General features: G+C 38.5%; 5 protein-coding genes across 5 annotated transcripts; 1 reads left to right on the top strand and 4 right to left on the bottom strand.

Moving 5' to 3' along the window:
• Window positions 1–221: 221 nt before the first annotated feature.
• On the bottom strand, window positions 222–3,440 carry rpl6 (ribosomal protein L6). The gene is made up of 6 exons (XM_020593836.1): window positions 3,254–3,440; window positions 3,044–3,142; window positions 2,408–2,551; window positions 1,154–1,202; window positions 874–1,058; window positions 222–405 (listed from the first exon to the last, which is right to left on the bottom strand). The coding sequence occupies exons 1-6, from the start codon at window positions 3,401–3,403 to the stop codon at window positions 253–255; spliced, it is 780 nt and encodes a 259-aa protein (XP_020449492.1). The 5' UTR covers window positions 3,404–3,440; the 3' UTR covers window positions 222–252.
• Window positions 3,441–6,065: 2,625 nt separating this feature from the next.
• Window positions 6,066–11,114, bottom strand: acaa2 (acetyl-CoA acyltransferase 2). The gene is made up of 10 exons (XM_020593796.1): window positions 10,961–11,114; window positions 9,435–9,601; window positions 9,210–9,338; window positions 8,627–8,743; window positions 8,372–8,519; window positions 8,025–8,200; window positions 7,477–7,606; window positions 7,289–7,359; window positions 6,742–6,896; window positions 6,066–6,658 (listed from the first exon to the last, which is right to left on the bottom strand). Exons 1-10 carry the CDS (start codon window positions 10,974–10,976, stop codon window positions 6,577–6,579), a joined length of 1,191 nt encoding a protein of 396 aa, XP_020449452.1. The 5' UTR covers window positions 10,977–11,114; the 3' UTR covers window positions 6,066–6,576.
• A 221-nt stretch (window positions 11,115–11,335) lies between these two features.
• Window positions 11,336–15,835, top strand: mrpl40 (mitochondrial ribosomal protein L40). The gene is made up of 5 exons (XM_020593771.1): window positions 11,336–11,524; window positions 11,716–11,799; window positions 13,108–13,263; window positions 14,901–14,982; window positions 15,100–15,835. The coding sequence occupies exons 1-5, from the start codon at window positions 11,463–11,465 to the stop codon at window positions 15,325–15,327; spliced, it is 612 nt and encodes a 203-aa protein (XP_020449427.1). The 5' UTR covers window positions 11,336–11,462; the 3' UTR covers window positions 15,328–15,835.
• Window positions 15,836–15,838: 3 nt separating this feature from the next.
• On the bottom strand, window positions 15,839–17,825 carry cunh22orf39 (chromosome unknown C22orf39 homolog). The gene is made up of 3 exons (XM_020593947.1): window positions 17,796–17,825; window positions 16,642–16,809; window positions 15,839–15,970 (listed from the first exon to the last, which is right to left on the bottom strand). Exons 1-3 carry the CDS (start codon window positions 17,823–17,825, stop codon window positions 15,839–15,841), a joined length of 330 nt encoding a protein of 109 aa, XP_020449603.1.
• On the bottom strand, window positions 16,721–22,177 carry ufd1l (ubiquitin recognition factor in ER associated degradation 1). Its single transcript, XM_020593770.1, has 13 exons — window positions 22,024–22,177; window positions 21,674–21,806; window positions 21,064–21,096; window positions 20,849–20,970; window positions 20,279–20,409; window positions 20,121–20,193; window positions 19,960–20,028; window positions 19,797–19,865; window positions 19,673–19,723; window positions 19,507–19,595; window positions 19,123–19,207; window positions 17,796–18,864; window positions 16,721–16,809 (listed from the first exon to the last, which is right to left on the bottom strand). The coding sequence occupies exons 1-12, from the start codon at window positions 22,024–22,026 to the stop codon at window positions 18,790–18,792; spliced, it is 933 nt and encodes a 310-aa protein (XP_020449426.1). The 5' UTR covers window positions 22,027–22,177; the 3' UTR covers window positions 16,721–16,809; window positions 17,796–18,789.
• Window positions 22,178–22,568: the final 391 nt, after the last annotated feature.

The raw sequence follows: 22,568 nt of genomic DNA, 5'->3' as shown, positions 1-22,568 counted from the left end.
GGCAGTAAGTTTTAACTCCAGTCACTGCTGCTATGATTTTCTGAAGAGCATTCTTTTTCAGGCCCATTGCTGGTCATACAGAATCAGTTAAGGACTGTTTAATGGAAATTAATCACTTAACCACACTATTCAATGTGAGCTCTGGAAATAGTTATGTTGGAAAGGCAAGTTAGGGTGAATAGAGAAATGTTATGAATTCTGTACAAATTACGCAAGAGATATTACAGGGTGGTACTCTTTATTACAACACATTTAGAAAACCAGCTTGTGTGGGTAGACACCATTAGACAGGGAGAAGCAAGAGTGCAGGTACCCTTTCAGCTGAGGTACCTTCTTGATGAGAGGCAGGAGCTGAGCATCTACAGCCTTCTGCTCCAATTTCCTCTGCTCTGTCAGCTGGTACTTCTGCAGATGAGACAATAAGTCAGGTATTATGCAGAGTCGAAATCCCATTTAGATGGTTACACTGCCTGGCCCCTTGATCGTAACACCTGTTGTATGCAATTCAATGCAACACTTGCACCTCAACATGTTTATGAAGCTTGTTTTTGGTGAAATTGTCAAATGTATAAATTCAGTTATTGAGGTCATAGTTAAAGGTGGTGTTGTAATGACTACGTATTCAGACCCTCAGGTGCAGTGGAGGACAAAAATAGACACCTCTATATATAATGTAGTCCAGTACAACACCACTTAACTATGACTTCAATAAACAATTTATACATGTATGACAATTTCACCAAAACAAACATTCTGAGCTTCATAAACAGATGTTAAAGTAAAAGTGCTGCATTGAAGTCCATACAATTGTACAGGTGTGACTATTAAAGTAGTCAGTGGTGCAATTCTGAGACACTATCCAAATCAGCTCACCTCTTTCTCTGTATCAAAGATCTCTCCCTCCTGGTGACGGGGCCTTCTCAGCTTCTTCTTCTTGAAGTGGGCATCATTCAGAGTTTTGGGGATCTTCACACCAGAGATGTCAATTTTGGTGTTGGTGGCAATGACAAACTTCTGGTGAGCCCTGCGCAGGGGGACTCTGTTCAAGGCAAGAGGGCCTAAAATAGGGAAAGGACATTACAAAATGAATATAAAGATGACAAATTTCCTGCAGACAATGCAAATTTAAGTTATTTAACAAAAATGCCCTTACCAGTGACAAGTAGGAGACCACTTGAGAGCTGCTTCAGGAATACGACACGCTAAAACAAACCAAAAAAAAAAAGTGTCAGTACAAAGCTACTAAATTGGGATTTGCGTGGTTACTGCAGCAACCCCTACATATCGTATTTGGTGCCATCATGACAATACAAAAAGGATCTTTTTAATGCAACTCAGTAAACTAGTCTAGTGGTGAGAAACAAGACAAATAGCTGCAGTCCACATTTTTGATAAATTAGGAGCGCCTGGCATAAGAGTTCTCAACCTGTCAGTTTCATAGCTAAAACATTATTTAGGTCACCCACTGCTCCAAGTGTGTGTGGGCACATGCTTCTATAACTTGCCCATGTAGCGTTTGAGAGTGGGAGGGAGCAACAATGTCTGTGGTACTAAGGGTGTGTGATTACAATAGGTCCAGTATGCTTGTTAAACCCACAATGGGTGCTTCAGCACAAGCTTTTATAAACAAAGATGTACCACTTTTTTTTCCCTTGGACAATAGCTGTCATCATGCTGTCAGTTTAGTAACAGTTTTATCCATGACAGTTCAGGAGAAGTCTATCATGATTGCAACCAGTAAAAATACCATCCAATGTCACTGTTTTAGAAACAATGTCACTATAACAACCAACCATCTACTTTAGATTGTCGAGCAATGAATTAGAATGATTGTTGCTGCCTCTGTATTTGAATAAAACATTTGCCAGATCACAAAAATCTTTTATTGCCATACTTTATACTCCGACTAATCAATCTAGACAGCACAAAGTTCAAGAAGTGTATATTCAAATAATTTAGAACAGGATTAAACTAAAATGTATACTGCCTTTGAGAACAATCATAACTGGCTTCCTTTACAAACAGCCATCAGATCATCTTCAGATGTTGACAGGAGGCTGTAGCCAATCACACCTAATATTGGGCAAGACATGGTACACCACCTGGACAAGTCACAATTCCAGCATAGGGCCAACAACAGACAACCATTCATATCACATTCACATATTCAAGGAATTTAGATTTGCCAATTAAACCTAACGCACGTGTTTTTGGACTGTGGGAGGAAATTACAAACATGACACGTTTTATCATGTTTGCTAAGCCTACGTAAAAATAAACTGTCAAATGTAGGCTTATTCCGAGATCTAAAATTCTGATGATATTCTTTTGTTTACATGTGATGACATTTACAGAATATAATTCATATCCTATCATTGTTTTGGTATGTGCTACAAATGGTTCTCACCTTTCCACGATGGCGGCCCGTGAGCAGAATGAGGACAGTTCCTGGGGTGATGGAGGCACGCAGCTTCCTCTTGTGCTGGCTGAAGGGCTTCTTTCCATGGCTCTTCAGTTTACGGGGAACATCCTCTGTTGGGTAGTAGCGGGGCTACAGTGGAAAATATTACCATTTTAATTTAGGATGGCCACAGAAATCAAGTAGATGACAGACACACCCAAAATTAAAGTGGACTCTTTTTCACTTGACATGACAAATTTGGGTTTTTATTTAGAGCTTACAGCACTATATCAGCTCAAGTGACTAATCAGCATCAGAATGGAGACAAGCAAAATTTTATCCTATGTACACACACACAAAAAATCCTTGTTTACCATTTTGCCAGTACTACAGTAGCCTGAAAAATACTGTGTGAGGTGTGGTATAGGACACCTTTAAGCATTTGTGTGCATAAATTGTTGCTGCCCTGCACTAACAGTTTGTGTCCATTTATTTGATCTGTGAATGCCAAAGCACTGAACAGTGTATGCTCCCAGTTGTTCCTATACAACAGAGTTCACTCCGCCTTAGTCAGGCAACAGTTCGTGAATGTGAGCCTCTCATATTTTGATTTGTTTTTCTTTGCATAATTCCATCACTCACCATCTTGCGCAGCTTGACAACACGAGTGCCACCATTCTTATCTCCTCCAACAGTCTTGATAACGGTGGCCTGGGGCTTTGCCTTAATCTTTTTCTCAATCTGAAACAAGAGCAACTAATTATTATCAAAGCAAGGCACTGTCAACAAATGTGATGTGCAAAGGGCTTCTGGTATCACTCATTTTGTGGAGTGTCATCGGTTTAACCTCACCTTGGTTTCCGTGGTCTTGGTCTTCCTTTTGTACATGGCCCTACGGGCATACATAGCAGAGCGGGAGTAGCGGCCGATGCCCCGGGCCAGAACCGGGTTCCGGCTCCCGTGCTTCTTCTTGGCAGGCTTTTTCTTGTCTCCCTCTACCATCTGATACAAGGCAACGTGAAACAGAAGTTAGACCAACAACTGCAGCAGTGTTATGTGTACTGTCATCCCCACTGCAGAAGAGGCATGACAAGTTAGCTAGCAGTAGCAACATTGTCTAGAGCGGTGGCTTTGCTGGCTATCCAGCCACTTCAATCCCGAAAAGACGAGTCGGGGTTTTAAAGTAAATCTTAAAGAGTGCAGTAACGGAATTGGTACTAATGATACAAAAGCGTAACGAAAGACAGCTCGCTTCTGCTAGCCCGCTAGCTAACATTACACACAGCACGAAGGCTAACCGGAGGCCTGGGACAGCCAATACATAAGATGGTCATTATTACAGAAACATGGTAAATTAATCATGGTAATAATGATGTCTGTGGCATCGTCTAAACACAAGGACTCATCTCCTGTCATTTGTAGACTCTCATTTTTATTCTGCAAGACAGATGAAAAAAGATTTTCCTACAATCACACGAAGACAAAACTACCTTACCTTTGCTATGAGAAAAAAAGACCGACATCCGGTGATCTCCCGGATATGAGGACAATGCGCCATGACGTTGATGTCATTGCGTTTATTTTCAAGGGTATTCTGGTCCTTGTAGTATTCACTATATTTTTTGAAGTTTTTGTGATGTTGTAAATTTTCAACAACTGGTATTACCAGAAGATCTTTTGGAGAAAGATTTTGTTAATTTTTAGCTTTTTTGAATAAACAAATTCATTTCTCTAAAATATTGTTTTTATCTGGTCATACAACAATTAGTTATTGCATTAGAATCAGAATCTACTTTATTGGCCAGGTGTGTCAGACACACAAGGAATTTGACTCTGGTACATCGGCTCTCAGTGTGTTATGTACATATCCCCATGCAAGGGGCAAGTAAACAGTAAACAAGCATAAGGCTGTGTAATATAACAAAATAAACCATATTAACAGGCAGTAAACAATGCAGACAGACAAAGGAATGCTCATTGAAATGAGATAAATATGAATAAAAACAGAGTACTTAAAACTAGAGACCTGTACAGATCCGTATAATCTGTACAATGTATATTTATAGGTATTGCACTGAGGGTTATGGTCCAGTCATACTGTTGTTGGTTAAGTGTTCATCAGAGTGACATCCTAGGGGAAGAAACTGTCCCTGTGCCTGGTTGTCTTAGTGTACAGTGACCTGTAATGCCATCCAGAGGGGAGGAGTTCAAACAGATTGTATCTAGGGTGTGAGGGGTCTGCAGTGATCCTCTCCGCCCTCCTTTTGACCCGTGCGGTGTACAGGTCCTCCATGGAGGGCAGGCTCACACCAATGACCTTTTCTGCAGTCCTAACTGTCCGCTGAAGTCTGTACTTGTCCGGTTTGGTTGCTGAGCCAAACCAGACAGTGATGGAGATGCAGAGAATGGACTCGATGATTCCTCTGTAGAACTGTATCAGCAGCTCCTGGGGCAGGTCGAACTTCCTGAGCTGGCGCAGGAAGTACATTCTCTGCTGTGCCATCTTGGTGATGGTCCTGATGTTGGACGTCCACTTCAGGTCCCGGGAGATAGTGGAGCCCAGGAACTTTTAGGACTTTACTGCTGATACAGTGCTGCCAAGTATGGGCAAACTTTAGGAGCTTGACAGAGGGGTCCTTCGAGATGCAGTCGTTGGTGTAGAGTGAAAACAGCAGAGGGGAGAGCACACATCCCTGTGGGGTGCCTGTGCTTACTGTCCGGGTGCTGGATGTGGTTTTACCCAGCCTCACCTGCTGCTTCCTGTCTGTCAGAAAGCTAGTAATCCACTGTATATAGTCTTTATTTTTCTCTAAGGGAAGTATTATATCCATAAATTAAGAACTTATTTTTTATATTGAAATCAATTGAACTTTATTTACCAAACATAAAAATATTCAAGAATTTGTCTTGGTGTATGTGTATACAGACTTTTTAAAAACAACACAACAAAAGGACATTTCATAATACCAGCTTAAAGGTAATAATAAAAAGGACTAAAACCTTAAAGTGAGATGGGCTTACTGTTTAGCAACCAGATAGCCTCTGGGTATGCACTTTTTTAAAACTCATTTTGTTTTAAAACTGTGTTGCCTGAACCTTCCCCCTGAGGGCAATGTCTGAAACAGGGAGTCAGCTGGGCGAGCAGCATCACTGACAATATTTAGTGCCTTTTGATACATCGAAGTTCATAAACAGAGGCAGACTGCTATAAATAATACATCAACAGCTGCAATGTATGCGTTTATAGATTTTCATCTATTCACATTTCCATTTTTCAGTGTTCAAAAAAGAAATAATATAACTTTCAAAAAGTTTAGCGGGCTGTTATTGTAAAAAAAAAAAAAAAAGTTAAACCTGAATTATATTATTGTCCAATATAAAACACCACCCATTCATTAATCCATTCTCTATAGTTGTATTATCTGTTTTTCTAAAACCATTTTAAGCAGGAGTTAAAAAAAAAACTAAAACAAATCTAAGATAAACATTCTTTTTACTTGCTAAGACTGCAGCAACAAAACTAGAAGTATAAAAAGCAATACGTGCCAAGTGTCACTGCTGTATGATTAACTCAATATAATAAATCTTTTTAGCAAAGAGACAACCATAAAGTAGTGTGAATATGCATAGGCTTCTGTCAAGGGATGCTCATGAAAAACTTCACTCAACTTTCAAATTTGAATTTATTGAGACACATTGACACAGAAATACATAATCATTTTCATTGGAGCCACTACAAGTTAGACTTAGTATTTGGCAATCCTTGGTAAAGGAGTGATGAGAGCAAACTGTACTTTATGTGTTACTAATATGGCACACGTGTTACTATGTACCATTCACTACCTCTGTGTTTCAGAAGCACACTCTTGCCACACTCTGGTACAACGAGCACAGAAGTGTTGATCAAAACCATGAATTAGCTTTGTATCTTCACTATGCTTCCAAGGAAACAATGGACAAATATTTACTGTACATTTTTGTATCAATAATCTGAAAGTGGTCGCTTGGTTGCCAGCGAAAAGCCAAGCATCCCTTATGTTAAAAGAACATCTGCCATTTTACATGTATGTAGAAATAAATCTCATTTTTAGTACGCGTTATCCTACTTTCTGTGAGTGGACAGTGTGTGTGCAAGGCACTTTTCTACAGGAATTCTTCTGATACTGGCAGCTATTTCAGCATTTTTCAAGAACAACAGCGATGCCCTGACCACCACCGATGCAGGCAGAGCCAACAGCATACTTGCCTCCTCGTCGCCTGAAACAAAATTCATTTTTTAAAGCTACTTACTGTTCCATCATATAGTCTGCTGTACATATAATTACCAATTATCACACTACCTGAGCTCATGAACCAGGTGAGCAGTGATGCGTGTTCCAGAAGCCCCAAGAGGATGTCCTACGGCAATAGCTCCACCGTTAACGTTGGTTTTTTCTGGATTTAGTCCGAGAGCCTTAGCAACAGCCAGGAACTGAGGGGCGAAGGCCTCATTCACCTGTATGAGATCAGAGACACACCTGAGAAAGCACTACCTGAATAAATCAAAACATATATGCAGTTTTGGAGACTATTTACTCAAAACAAGGTACTTTTCTTGAGTATCTTCATTTTAGGTTGCTTAAAAAATCTACTTTAGTACATTACAGAAGGAAATGTACTTCTTACTCCACTGCATTTATCTGAGGGCCATACTTTAAGAACATGTTTCTAATGGTACTTCTGCACTTTTACATAAGGACAGGACCTCTCCCTTCAATGAAGTGTTTTTTAAATTGTTGTATTGATACTTTTCTTTGATTAAAAAACATTTTTTTCCACCACTACTGAACCATATGACATAATCTAATGTAGGAAGTCAGAAAGATTGGTTTTTCACTCATAACAAACCTCCACAAGATCCATATCGTTGAGCATGAGACCAGCTTTTTTAAGAGCTTCTGCAATTGCTGGAACAGGACCTAAGATGATTATAGGAAACCAGAAATTCTGACTGTAAAATACCTGTTTAGAGGTCACTCATTCCTTTTTTATTCATAAGGGTTAAATGGCATCCCCATAACAGTGGTCTTGCTCACCAATTCCCATAATGCTTGGGTCACAGCCTGACACATGATAGGACACAATTCTGGCCAGCGGAGTGAGCTTGTGCTCCTTCAATGCATCTTCACTTGCAATCACTACAGCAGCGGCACCATCAGATACACCCTGGAAATGATGAACAGACTGTTAATTTTAGCAATAGTGGGCTACTTTTTATGGTAATAGCAAAAATATACACATGAGATTTAGATTAAAAGGTGAACTCTATATTGCCGCAAGTCTTGATTATTTGAAAAGACTACAAAATCTTATCTCATATAGAGATAACATGAATAAAAATTATTTTATCCTTAACTGAATAACTTAATGTCTCCTCTTTTTGATGAAACAAATAAATGGCAACAGTGTTAAATGTATCTCTGTTGGGTGGAAAACATTCATCAAAAACGTTTAAGGAACTGAGAAAATCAGCCTTTTAGCTTGTCCATGCAAATAAGACTCTGTCCAGTGTTTTAAATATAATGATATAAGATCTCATCTACAGTGTTTGAAGTAAAGCAGAACACCTTGGGCCTAAACTCACCGAAGCATTGGCAGCAGTAACAGTCCCTCCCTTTTTGAAGACTGTAGGCAGTTTGGCCATTTGTTCTACTGTGGTCTGGGGGCGAGGGTGTTCATCCTGAGCCATGGACACCTTGCCTTTCTTAGCTTTCACCTCAATGGGAGCAATTTCTGCTGTGAAGTAACCAGCATCATGAGCTGTAAATAGGAAAAAAAAATTATTTAATTATTAAGAATGGGCTTGTCTTGAGCAGAAACTTCTTGATCACTACAATACCTCTTCACAAAAAAAATAAAAAATATTTCAATGTTATTAGTAAGGTGAGGTTCCCATCAACAGAAAATCTATCAAAAAATAAACTGTCCTACCTGTCTTCCACCTTTGTTGCGTCTGGTATGCATAGTTGTCACAGTCTTCTCGTGTGATCTGGTATTTCTCTGCCAGGTTTTCTGCTGTGATTCCCATTGGGAGTTTGACGTGCAGGTCCGTCAGACCTGCCCACAAAGTATCCTCAAGCTGTCAGACGAATGAGAATTTAAATTTTGTGTGTCAAGGCTTCTGTGGTTTAAAAAGTTGTCTTTGTGAGCATCACAGGGAGTAGAAACAATCAACCAAAAGCCAACCTTGAGATCAACTCCAAACTTTGTACCAAATCGAACATTGCGAACAGCATACGGGGCCTGGCTCATACTCTCTGATCCTCCGCACAGGACCACCTCTGACTCCTTCAGGCAAATCTCCTACAAACACACAAGGTAACAAGTTTTAGTTTGGATCAACAAGACAAAAAGGTAAATCACATTATGTTCAGTTGACAAATGTGAAAAATCTTATTTTTACTACTGTATGGACCATGCTCTCTGTGACATAGCTCCAGTCTTTTACACATGTACACTCAGTAGCCACTTTATTAGGTACACCTCTACAATCTAACACATTTCAAAGCTAATAATGTTGAGATCTTGGTGACACCGTCAGAAATGTGTAAATTCAATTATATGCTTCTTATTGAGGCCACAGCTAAAGGCAACAGACAACATTATATAGACAGGTGTTTCAAATTTTTGTCTTTCCCATTAACATTCATGAGGGGGTCAGAATATTAGAAACAACTTGATGTAATGCAGTCCAATAACTATGTCCTAAATGCTAAAACATAGCAGAACAACACCTCAGAATGTTTTTTGATCTTGGTGGAGTGCTTACATGAGCACCACTGATGATGGCCTGGAAACCAGATCCGCACAGCCTGTTCACAGTGAGCGCAGGCACTGGGATAGGAACACCACACCTCAGGCCCACATGACGAGCAATGTAGGCTGCATCACCTGAGCTCTGAAATTAGAGGGACAGACAGAAAGAGAAAAGGTATCCTAAATAAGCTTTTTCATGCAATGGTCCTTACAATCAGTCTGTTCAATGTGACTATACCTGCATGACATTTCCCACGATGACACTGTTTACAAGTTCTGGTGCCACACCCCCTGCAGCCAGGGCAGCTTTGGCTGCATGCTCAGCCAAGTCTGTAGCACTGTGATCCTTCAGCACTCCTCCATAGGTTCCAAATGGAGTGCGCTTTCCAGCTACAATAAATACACCTGTAGAGAAAAGGAGCATTTTAGTACAGCAACACAAAAGTTACATGACCCAGCACTTAGCCACGGCTAGATAACAGGGTGAAGAAGTACTGGGATGGTACATACTGCAAAGATGGTTGACACAACAGATGAAGATGATAAGGATACAGTACAATGGGGAAACTAACATTAAACTGATTTGAGGGACAAGAGAAACAACCAGAGTAAACCTCTTTCCCAGTAGTATTTCTCTTCAGGGAATATGGAGCTATCAAGGTTTTTTTAACTTTCAAAATAAGTAGCTAGTAGGTATGATCTCTACCTTGAAATATTGTATTGATTTGCCTAGTTTCCAGTCAGGCATGGAACTCCTGACTAACCTCTGTCCTGGTTTAAATTTATGTTAGGACCTTTCAGCTTTATTGCCCATGTTAAAACATTTTTAGAGAAGTAATCAAAAAGCAGTTCAAGTAATAAGTAATAACGTTACACTACTTTGATAAAGTAACTAAAGTATTTACATTACATATTACACTTTAAAAGTACTAATCTGTAACCTATGACATTTAAAAGTAAGACTCCAAACATTTTAAGCTTTAAGCAGTGGTACTGCCAAATGTCAAAAAGAGTAAACATATAAACAAAAAAGGTGGTAAAATTATGAAACAGAGTAATACAGCTCAGCACATAATCTATATTGTGAAGACTGTTCATGTACTGTATATTCAAGTATGTTATGCGATGAGGAAGCAGCCTTTACATTAAAGTACATATGGGTATAATTTTCAAACTAGGATTGGCATACAAAATATTTGCCATGGAAGATAATCTGTTGATAAAAAAAAATCTCAATCTACCTGTCTTGTATGACGCTTGTGAATATCAAAAATCATAAGCTACCTTCATATATAAAGTCAGATCATAACGAATGAAACCACAAACAGTTCTTGATTTTCGCAGTACAAAACTTAGTTTCTAAGTGGGTGCAGCAGAAGGACCGCTGCTGTCCTAAAGTTTCTAAGAACATATAGAGAAAATGTCTATTTATCAATTATAAACTTTTTTTAAACATATATTACCACAGAAAGGGGCTGCTGCGACCGATAAATTCCAGGTTAAGTTAACGCAATAATCTTGGCACCAGCTTGTCACCTTGCCCCTACATTGCAGCAACGTTATGCTTAGCACAAGTTTCACGGTTTCCTCACATTAGAATTTAAATAAAGTCGATTTTACAGTGAAAGCAATTATTTGAGGTCATTCATAATAATACACTCCTACGTTAATAACAAATTTCCAAATCTACCGTCCAGCAGCATGTAACGTTAACTTATGCCTGCCTTTCTTGGCTTCCTGATGAATTGCAACGTGTTTGTTTACCTCTGAGAAGTGCCATGATGCTGATTCAATAATCCACCACTTTCAAGTTCAAACCTCGACACGAATATGTTAACTGTGGCACTCTGACATACTCTGTGGTGAATATGAAGCCTGAGCTAGCGTCGACCTTTCCCCTACATCAGCAAAATCAGCTAACTTTTCTCTCCTGTAGTAAGATTCGACAAAAGTGTTAACTATAAATTCAAATTTCGAGATGGATAATGAATCACACATATATATATATCCTGAATATTGCATATTTTATTATTGATTGTATTTATAACATGGCCATATTTAAACCATGTTTAATTTTTAATGCAAGGAAAATACTCGAAAGTGCGGCCGTCTTTAACATTTGCAACGTCATCTTCCTGCTCCACGGCTGGTCTGGATCCGTCGCGCAAGTAATGAGATAGGCAAAGTGATGGGTAGCTGCATGTGAACATTTTTGTTATTCTGACCACGGTTGTGAGTTTGAAGTGAAACAACTCACACCAAAAACATGTCTCTGGCTTTATCGCACTGTTTCTGCAGGATGTTATTCCGACAGACTGCTCCGTCAAGGTAAGTGTCGGTAATAGGTTAAGATGTGAACTATCTCACTAAGGCGGTAGCTACCAGGAGCTAACTTAGCTAAGGTTAATCAGTGGGGGAGTGCTGTTGAATAATTTCTATGGTTGACAGATACCCCCGCGTTCACGCACGTTTCCTATAGGTGGCATGTTTTGATCTGTATTCTGTTTGTTGTCGCTCAGCTTCCTGCCGAGAGAACATCACCATATTGTATTGAGTCCTTGGTTTGCGCCAGTGATGACCCTGAAGACATCTGCTCCACTGAGGTACGGTGAATTATACAGTTGTATGCAAAGATTTGACTACAAGTTACATTTTTTATGTTTAAAGTGAAAAGATTTAACACGAGCCCTGCAAAAACAGAAATCAAAATTAGCTTTTCTTCAAATGTTAATCCACTGTTTCTTTTATTTCACATACTTAAACAATAGAGAGGAAGAACAGTAATTGTGCCATGTACTCTACTCAATACTCAGTCCCACGTTTATTGCATGTCAAATAAATTTTATATATATTTATTGCAGATTTGTTGGACAATATGCACAACAAAGCATTATCTAATATCCAGCATTTTAAAATGCCAGTCTAGTGGCCCTATCTTATCTATGTGCTCATAAGAATTGGTGGTTACCTTGACCAGTGATCACAAGAGTGTCACACTTAGTGACAAGAAATCAAATTACTTACAAAAGACAATTGAATATCACATGTAGCAATACTGCTCTGCAATGGGATCCATTTCAGGCTGTGCATATTGTCTCTTTATGAGCAAGCTTGAGAATGATTTCATTCATAGTGATTATACACGTATAGTACAATATGTACTGTGTCAGATTTATAGATGACAGTTTTATGATTTGGTCAGCAAAAGAGGAAACCTGTTTACTTTCTTTTGACTATTTCAATTGTCAACTTCATTCCATAAAACTTTCTTTAGAAAAAGGTTTGGACTTTATAATTTTCCTGGATGAGACTTTGTCAACATCCAATCAGACAACTTTCACCACTGTTTACAGAAAGCCAACTGATTAAATACAAACTCTTGAACCTTGACAGTTGTCATGCCCCCCTTTCTTAAACAAGCTTACCACTGTGTCAATTCTGAGATTTCAGAGTTCAAAGCGGAAAATATGCAACATTTCAGAAATAAGGCGACACAGAGGCATGTCTGAAATCAGCTATTGACATGGTGTATCAAAAAGAATAAGACTTTAATAAAAAAGGAAAAGCCTGTTAGACCCCAACTCTATTAAATGCATTCTGCCACAGGTATGATTTTTTTTTTTTAATTCAGACTGTACAGCTGATATTTATTCTTAGCAAGAAATGCTCAGAAACAGAATTAGACAATTAGTGATAAAATCACATTGGTGAGTATACTGGGGAAAGTAATCTGAGGTTGTTCATTTTTAAATCATTTTGATAACCACAGTCCCAGACAGTATCTTAAGTGACAGTGTCAGAGACAGTATCTTAAGTGACAGTGTCAGTATCTATCTATCCATCTGATCTGTGTCAAAATGCATCTTGTGATTAAACATGCTTACCTAGAGCTATGCTTTGTGTTTGATAAGAGCGGAGCCCAAAAAGAAGAAGAAAGCAGATCCAAGAAGGGAGCTGCAATTGAGAGAGAGATTGAAAAAAAGGCTGAAGAAGCTGGAGAAGGTTCCTTCTCAGTTTATCCCCATAGAGGACTTCATCACTCCAGCTAAATGCCTTGATGAAACAAGGTACAGCTCACTTCACTGCTGTCCACACTGTCACTCACAAGTGATCAGGTTCGATATGTGTTGAGGTGTTGTTAACATGTCTGCGTTGCTGGGTATTGTAACATCCATGTAGACCGAGTCTAGCATTATTCAATATTCGTTTTATTGTCAACAAATGTTCTGAAAAAACCTAACATCAACAAATTACTGCCTCTGAATCCAAAGCCTCATGTAGCTTATCAGAAGTATTAAACTACTGAAAATACATCAGTGAACAATGGCAAGGGTGACATGTTGGCTTTGGCCTTTTCATGGAATTTTTTTTTTCATGTTAAGGAAAATATAGAAAAATGCCAGCCATATCTCTTATCTTTCATGTATATAAAGCAAAATGCCAGTTTTAAGCAAGATGAAGGAAAAGATATGTTATTACTCCTCATCTTTTAGCAATGTCCAGAGTCTGTGTCAAGCTCCTGTTGCACCAGATAAAATTAGCAGTAGTATTAATCCAAGGAAGGTCTCATTTTTGATGGTTCTGCCCACTGGATCTGTGGTTAGCATTGGGCTATGCAGCCAATGGAGAGCAGGAAATCTAAACTCAGCAACCAGAATTAATCTGCATCTGTTCGCCATAGACTTAAAAGATAAGGTCGGTGATTTTCTATATTAATAGTATTTTCATTAATCTCTATACAGAGACTACAATTGACAATGAATTGCCTCTTCTCACTGTTAATGTCTGTCAGCTACCATTACTGTTTTAGCTTCTTCATCTGTGTGACAGATGTGTTATTGTTAAAAAATGATTAAAAACACATAAGGAAAACACAACTATTACATTGGGTAACGTGTTTTTTCATTAAAAAAACCCCAGACCCAACTATGTTGCCCCAAAGGCTCCATGCGGCCATAATTTCCTGAAGTTAACATGAGTCAGAGTTAACTGCACATGTGTGAGACCTTGCACAGGCTCTGTGCTTTGTTTACAGTCCACTAGCCCATCACACTCCGGTCTGGTGTTTGCTAATGAAGAAATATATCACTTGGCGCAACACTGTGTTTTCTTGACGTATATTTAATCTTTTTTTGAACAACAATATAGGTCTGTGGCACAGATGAATAAGCCGACCCAGGACTGACACACTGACATGAGTAGAGGCAATTCATTGTTGGTTTTAATCTCTGTATGGGGAGTGTTGAAAATACTGTTAATATAGAAAATTACCGGCCTTATCCTTTAAGTCTCAGAGTTCAAACCACTCATGAGTTGCATTTCAATCTGATATGTGAAAATCAATTTCTTGAGGGTTCTTAGAATAAAAAGATGGCTTCATCTGAGTTGTTCTGTAGTCACGTTTAAAAATTGTATTGATTCCTTACAGGACATACAGTAGTTGTAAGGATGGATTTGGCATTAAACTATGACAACCCCAGTTGAACAACATCACAGGAAGATCTCTGTTGGCTGTTTGATATTAAGACTACCAAACAACACCACAAGACAAGCCACAGCTTACTCAACATTAAAATGACTCATTTTAATATATTATGGCCATGCTTTCATGAATCATTTGGCTTTCTTTGACATACTTTGCCTTTGTTCTTTCCTCACTGGCTTTGACATGGTACAAATTAGTGTTTATTATTCTCTTACAAAGGGAACGCTCTACACCAAAGCTGTCATTTGAAGAAAGTGAGGGTCGAGCCCTGCTGCTGAAGGAGTGGAGTCGATACAAAAAGGTCACCATTTACCTGTCGCACCGCCATCACTAAAGCTTTTAGAGAAAATGTTGCTTCTGATATCTGCTCTCTCTCATGTATACTTAGTGCACTTTTTGATCATTTGTCTTTGTGCAGAAGCAGCACATGGCTGAAGTGCAGGCTATTGAACTTGCTTTGAAAGCACAGAGGGAGGCACTGGAGGAGCTGAAGCTGGAGTCTGAGGAGCTGTACCAGGCAGCACTAATGCAAGACCCCCTTCTGTTTCCCTTCACTCATGAAGGTCCTGCCTACACACCACCCAAGACAGATTATGAAGCTCCTGATGGAAAATTCAATGACATCACTAAAGTTTACACACAGTAATGGACACAAACGGTTATGAGGGCAGCCTGGGTGTATTTTTTGTGTGTGTGTGTCACTGCCTCTACGTCATTCAATAAGCCAAGATACAGTCATCAAGAGCTGGTGTAGATGGGAAGTACACTGTACAGGTTTGGTTTTTTATTTTGTTTTCTTGAATTGCCATCAAGAGTAGGAGGCTTACAGTCCCCCGAGTTAATTTATGTATCACATGTAACAATTCATGGAAGTTCTGCATTGAATTGTTTCCACATTCACACCTCTGTATAAAACCGTCACACCTCTGCATAAAACATAATGAAGGAAAACTGAAAATGCAGTTTTTTTAACTGACCCAATCCAAATCATCCTGGCCACTAAATGCCACCAAAACAATACAGTACATATGTTTATATATAGCAGCTGTCAGTAATGGCCAGCATGTAGCTGTAAAGGATTTTGTCCATGAAATGAAATGCAGCATATGGTGGATGTTCACTTTACTTTGCTTTAACAGCAGGTTCACTGTTATTGTTCAAGAGTCCTGAGGCTTGTCCTGGTTCAGGGGCATGTTCCAGTCTCTGGGAGGGTATTGCCTCAGTTTCCAAACTGGGGTGAACTTTGTCTGCTCTGCCACTCTGTTTCTTTCACTTCTCTGCAACGCTTCCTACAATATGTATATACACATATAGAAAAAATATATGAATTTTCATACAAGCAAATGAAGCCATAAGCATTTGAAAGTGTGAGGAGCAGAGCTGATGAAAGAAACAATTTGTACCAAATCCAAGGTGGTCTTAAACATTAATCGGTAGAAGACAACATTTTATCATTTGACAGTACAATGAATTCTGAATGTGGAAATGTGATTAAAAGCAAGAAACTGTTTGTTTGTATTCCCTATACAGTTTGTTTCTTTGGCCTGTCAGAATAAGCTACTGTATGACAAATAAGTGTGGGTGCAATTAATACCCAGCCCTTCTGAGTGGTGTCACAATCAAAAATGTTACCATTTCAGGTCTTGGTGGGCAATAATGATGGCAGTAATCACAACTAATACTTTGAAAATTTGCATTTTTGACACAGCTAATGTATTTAGAATAAAACTGACATATACCAGATGGTTTTGTATTTTCATAAATATAAAATGAAGATAGTTCAACACCTTTTAAAAACAAAATTTCTCAGGCAAAGCATCACAAAACTGCAATATTTGCATATTTTTAAAGCTATTTTAAAAGGTCCTATTTACAAACTAAGTCATTGCAGTTGTTTGTACTGTGTCAGAAAAATCCAAGGTTCAGGTCTAATCAACAACTTCACACCGGTGTACAGTACCTTTGCTTCTGTGCTTTTGCGCTTCTCCCACTCTCTGCAGTTACGGTAGTCCTCTTTCCACTGCTGGCAGGATGGGGAGGTACCATGGGTGTAGTAGTGGTGGAAACGGTTCCACAAGCTTTTGCAGTGTCTGAACTCACTCCAATAGTCATCACATGCCCTGGGTGGCTGTTTAAATGGACAAATGCAGGAATAAATCACTGATCTATAACTTATACAAGTTATATTTTAATCTTAATCAGTTTTGTTTCTTGTGAATGACTGCATCTTTTCCACTTCCCTCGTTACACTTAATGTCATAAGAGCATCAGGATATTCTTTTAGAACATATTAAGGATAAGGCTTCGGAGTGTTTAACTTGTTCTGCTTGTTATAGTTTGTACTTTAGTGGGAATGAGATTCTAACATCATTCAAGTGGGTGTAATGAATGACAATTAAATAATCATTAGATATAAAAGAAAATATTCAACAAAACTATCTTTGGAAAACTGCATTGTGAACAGGCCATTCTGAAACAAAAGTCCTGCAATTATATTAAAAGTGAATGAAATTAACTCAATTATTGCGAAAAGCAGCAGCATTAAATAGTTTCACACCAATGAGCTGTTTTGAAATTTCCATTACTGACATTTCTTTCACCATGTCTTATTTAATACTTTTGGTTTACAGGTTTATCCGAATTAATACATCATCTGGTAACAATAAGACATAAAACAAGCACTATAGTTTTAGATGCTTTTAAATATAACGGTTCACACTTATTCCTAAATAGAGAACGACAAAAACATATCTGACAGCGCCTCCCTGTGGTTGCTGTTAAAACAGTTTGCTCAGTCGCTGGTCTAGCGTTACAATAAACTTATCCCTGTTTACGTGTAGTTCGTTTTTACGTGATAATTAAAGCTACATTTCAAAGCAAACAGTGAATCGGACATATAACCCAAGGTTTCTGTTAAAACCTCCTGGCATGTCTGACATTGCTTACTGCTAGCTAGCTGAGGTGACTTTGGTAATGTATCGATAGCCAAGCACCCTGCTAACTTTAAAATCACATTTGACAGTCTTCACTATTCATTAGGAATTTCAAGAACAAGGCAGATAAAATTAAAACAAGGATATTTTGTGAGCAACATAATTATTAGAAATAACTTACCCGCCATAGTTTCTGTCCAGACCGATCCATGGTTAACATTAGTTGTGCTAGCTTAAACGGGAACACTTCCGGTTCAATTTCTTTTCACAACAAAAGCGCCACCACACCGTTCTACAGCAGTTATTGTGAAAATCCTCACTTGGGTTCAAATGGTTGACCAGCAAATAAACAATAGGAGTGTGTACCAATGAAGGTAAGTACACCCCCCAACATCCCACAATAGAGTCTGTTTTTAGACAAATATGGAGATTTCTTATTTCTGTTGATTTTATAATAAGGTAGCAATTGCTTACTTATAACTTCTTTCCATGCCATACATTGTCTAATTTGAGCTAGACATCCAATGAATAATCATCCACTTATTCCAAAATAAATGTTTTTAACTGAAGTCAAGAAAAATCCCAAAATTATTAGCCCCGGCCAGTGTCAAAACACCGTCCTTTATTTGTCTATAAATAAACCAGGAAAAAGAGAAAAAAGGAACTTGCTCATCATTTATATAATTCAGAAAAAAAAAATTAACAGCATTAAATTTATTTAAAGCATAGAGAGAGCCATCGCTCCCATTTATCATAAGACTGGGATTCTAGATAGCAATATATATATAAAGTGAACTGGAAAAATTCAACAATTATGAAAAATAGGGGAAAATGCTCTAAGTCCATGGTAATTCAAATATGTATTACAACCATATTTCACAAATTAATCTTGGTGTTGGTGGTGTGATGATATAATCTGCTATGCCTGGCTCAAATTAGCCACCCAGGACTTGTGAATACATCTGAGTATTTTATGCAGTTCAGATTCTGCTGAGAAAAATACTACTCAGATTTTTAATTACATACTATAATCCTTATTCAACAGCAAAACCTCCATTTCCAAAGTGACATAGACACAAAACCATCTCAAGGCCAGTTGTTTTACTTTGCTGTTGAAGGTGATAATAGATATGGTGGGCCTGTGCACTTTATCCAGTCTCTCCACCTGCAATACTTTAAGGCTTTCTGCCCTTCTTGCGTAGTGACTGTCCTTGTCCAGAGAAGGCAATGAATCTGTTCATGGCATCATCCTGAGAAAATTACAAGAAATTTAAAAGTAGGTATAACCGAAAATAAAAGCCTGAGCTCTAAAAAAAAAAAAAAAGGAAATTGATGTCAAGAATTCAATATAAATATTTAAATTATACAATACATCTATTAAATAGTAGTAAGTGCTATGGAAAGGGGTTGTACTGAGCAAGAAGCTGAAACTTTACTGGTTACTTAATACTACCAGCACAGCAAAGTCAAAAAGTTAAAACATCTGATAAAGTCATCACATTTCTTACATCGTCTGTAGTTTTCTTGGCCTGGGGCCTCGAGTTTCTGATGAAGGTGATCCTTCCAACTTTAAACTCGTAGTTGGGAATGCCTCTGTGTGACAAAAGATTCGAGGAACGTATCATGTGACACCACAATAAAACAACATGGGGACACGAGTGAGCAACAAGCGGGAGAAATCCTGAGATGGAATGTTGGAATGGTGTCCACGTCATATTGTACAGAAAGTCCGAATTCAGCTAACCATCCTACCTACAGCCAAACCTATAGAAGATTTAGTCCACTCTCTATTGCTTACTGTCTAATAAAGGCATAAAAAACCAAAATCTCAGCACCTTATAGTCTTGTAGATAAATCACTGTATTACAATATTTAATTTTTAGGCTAGTCACCTTTTGATGTCGCTTGGGGCAAGAGGGGCAGGGCTGGGCTCAATCCCTTTTGTTTTACCATCCAAACGATTACCAGAGCCAGTAAAAGCCTGGGGATCAGAAACATATTAGAAGTTACATCACCTCCAATTATTATTTGCTTTGTTTGTCTCTGACATGTACTCACTCTGAATCCTGTGTCCATGTCAGCATAATCGCTGGGATCTGCTTCTTCCTCCTGTGAAGAAGTGATTTTTATCAAATTGTTCAGAGCACAACATGCACAGGTAACTTTAGGGTTTGGCCCTCACCGCTGGTTCTTCCTGGTGCTGAGCTCGTCGTTCAGGTTCTTTGTAACCCAAAGGAGCATCGAAATCCACCTGAGAAACAGAGGTGCAAGACATAATTAATTCCAATTAATTAAAAAGAAGGAGAATAATTTACTGTTGTCTGTGATAAAACAGAGGCGCTCACATTCATATCACACTCAATGATGGATACAGCTTTATCCGGCTTGGTCTCCATTACTCGCAGCTCATATATCTGAAACAAACACACATTTGCAGTGGTATTCAGGACAAAAATAAAACCAAAAACACTAATAGTTAAACACTCATTTGAATAAACTTATTTACCTTTTCATTGTAGTTGATAGCTATGACATCACCAGTTGTCAGACAGGCAAAGTTTCTCAGTGCATTCTCCAGTCTGTGACAAAGTGACAAATTAATACCTTAGTTAAACATGAAATGTGAAAAGGATGCAATTAATGTTCCTGATTGATATTTCTTACACTGCCTTTGGGTTCGTAATGTCCAGGAAGTCGGGGCTCTGTGGCTGGAACTTTGAGTAAGTGGCCACCATAAGGTTAACACTTTCCACTTGGACCAGACCACCTTCCTCTAGCAGGAGATTCTGCATCATCTGCAGAAAACAAAATAAAGCAAATTATCAGCAGTGGTCTGACTAATACTTACAAAGTGGCTTTAAAATTTCATACACAACAAGAAACATGTAGTTAGTCTTAGTCTTATCAGTCACTCGGAATTCTTAATCACCTCCATCTTCTTCCAAACCTCTATTAGCTCAGTTATACTTAACCTCTAGAGTCCCTGCGTCCTCATATGAGGACCGCACAGCTTGGGTTTCCAAAGCTCAGGACTCTAGAGGTTAATCCAAGTTTCTTATTACTACATTTATAACTACATTTTCCTTTTATTCATAGTTTTTAAAATATCAACACAGTATACATAAATATCTTTCTACTTTCTACTTCAGAAAATTACTTTAGTACTTCATCACTGTGGTGAGAGCACAGTTAAATCTCAATGACACCGATATTAAAGTTGTTACTGTTTCTCACCCAGTGGGGCAGGTAACAGATTCCCTCATCTGCAACAAACTCCAGAACACCACAGTGTGTCATTCTGTCTGAGTTCTTGTTGGTCAGTTTGAACAGCATCGGATAGGTGATGTTAAGCCTGCCTGCACAGGGGAAATGATGAGAAGGATAACAATCATGGAAGGTTCATAGAAAACCTTTATACTGAAGAGGTGCTTGATTTAATTTGCACTTACTGAGCTGGTCAAGAGCTGAAGGTGGCATTATTACTGAAAAAAAAGAAGTGGATACGTTAACAACAAACAAGACCATGTGAACACCTTATCTGCCAGGTGAAAGTTTTTGAACACATGAGGTTGAGTTAATGTTAATTATTTGTGACTTTTTATTTTATTATGAAAGGGCTAGATATACTTAGAAAATGACACCTTGATTAATGTAATTAGATATTTAGCTTGTACATTTAACAGACAAAAGGACAGATACAACTGAACAGACAAAACACTAGAAAGCACAGACGATTCATTGGCAAGTAATATTATCATCATATGCGCTCTTAACTCGATTTTCTTGTAGACATTTAAGTGAGTAAGTAAGTACAGTATGTGGGGGTGGGCAACTGCAGGAAAACAGGGTTAAAGGGTTTGACTGGGACAAAGAGGCATTAGGACTGGACTGCTGCAAAATGGGAAAAGCATTGTGAACTAAAGAATCAAGTTTGCCATTTTTTAGTTCCGGTAACAGTATATGCAATAAAAGAAAGAGTCAGTAAAACTTTTCAAGCCGTTTAGCTGGCAGTGCACGAAAGAATGACGTACAGGCATATTTAATGACAACAATACTCACTTTTGCCTCCCTTCTCCACGTCGGAGCGATCATTGGGACCTGCCAGCATGGACACTGAATAGCAGCGATACTGAGTGGAGAAGCGGTTCTGAAACCCTCTTGTCAACGGGTGGTCAAATACGTGGAAGGAAAACTGTGAAATAAACCAGTTCCGTTTAATAAAAAGACATAGCATCAATACATATACGTGAGTTTGTAGGACTTCAGTTTCATCATGACAGGGCATAAATGTAATTTCTGCTCCTGTCGTCGAGTTGTTGTTAGCCGCTTGCTAGCTTAAATCCTTCAAGTACAACTTGTTTTGATACAAATTTGTCGCGGGCGATGGATAATAACAGAGTGCTACTCACCATGTCGACAACGCAGGTCTTTGGTTGTCAAAAGGCTCAAATTAAAATTTCAGTTTTCTTATGCAAAAAATATCGTGAGCTATTAATTTCCACTGTTGTCTTCCGCTTCTTCCGGAAGTGTACCGGCTGACAAGAGGAAATGACGACACGACTAGCCTATCACAGCAGTACTTTGAAAAAATAGTTTTGCCATCTCTAAACGTTCCCTGCAAATTTGTACAGAATTCTCCATTTCTAAATGATTTTTTTTTTACCTTTTACCCACAACAGTTGCACCCATGAACCTGTAGGACTGACAAGAAATATACTATATGTACAATACTGTGCAAAAATACTATATACTTCCTATATTATATGGTCATCACGAAATACTATCAGGGAGACATCTTATTGGTCCCAAACGGCCCCCAACATAAAGCCAGGGTCAAAAATAACAACCATTTGGTTGATGGTTAGTAAACTAACCACCATTTGCACAAAATATGAATAAATCACACCATCCATACTCAGAGCTACAGTTTTAATAAGTCTTATGAAGACCAAAT

The sequence above is a fragment of the Monopterus albus genome, unplaced genomic scaffold (genome assembly GCF_001952655.1).
Source record: "Monopterus albus unplaced genomic scaffold, M_albus_1.0 scaffold20.1, whole genome shotgun sequence".
Classification (NCBI taxonomy): Eukaryota; Metazoa; Chordata; class Actinopteri; order Synbranchiformes; family Synbranchidae; genus Monopterus; species Monopterus albus.
Note: the sequence above shows the minus strand (reverse complement) of the source record. Positions and strands in the feature narration are given on the sequence as shown.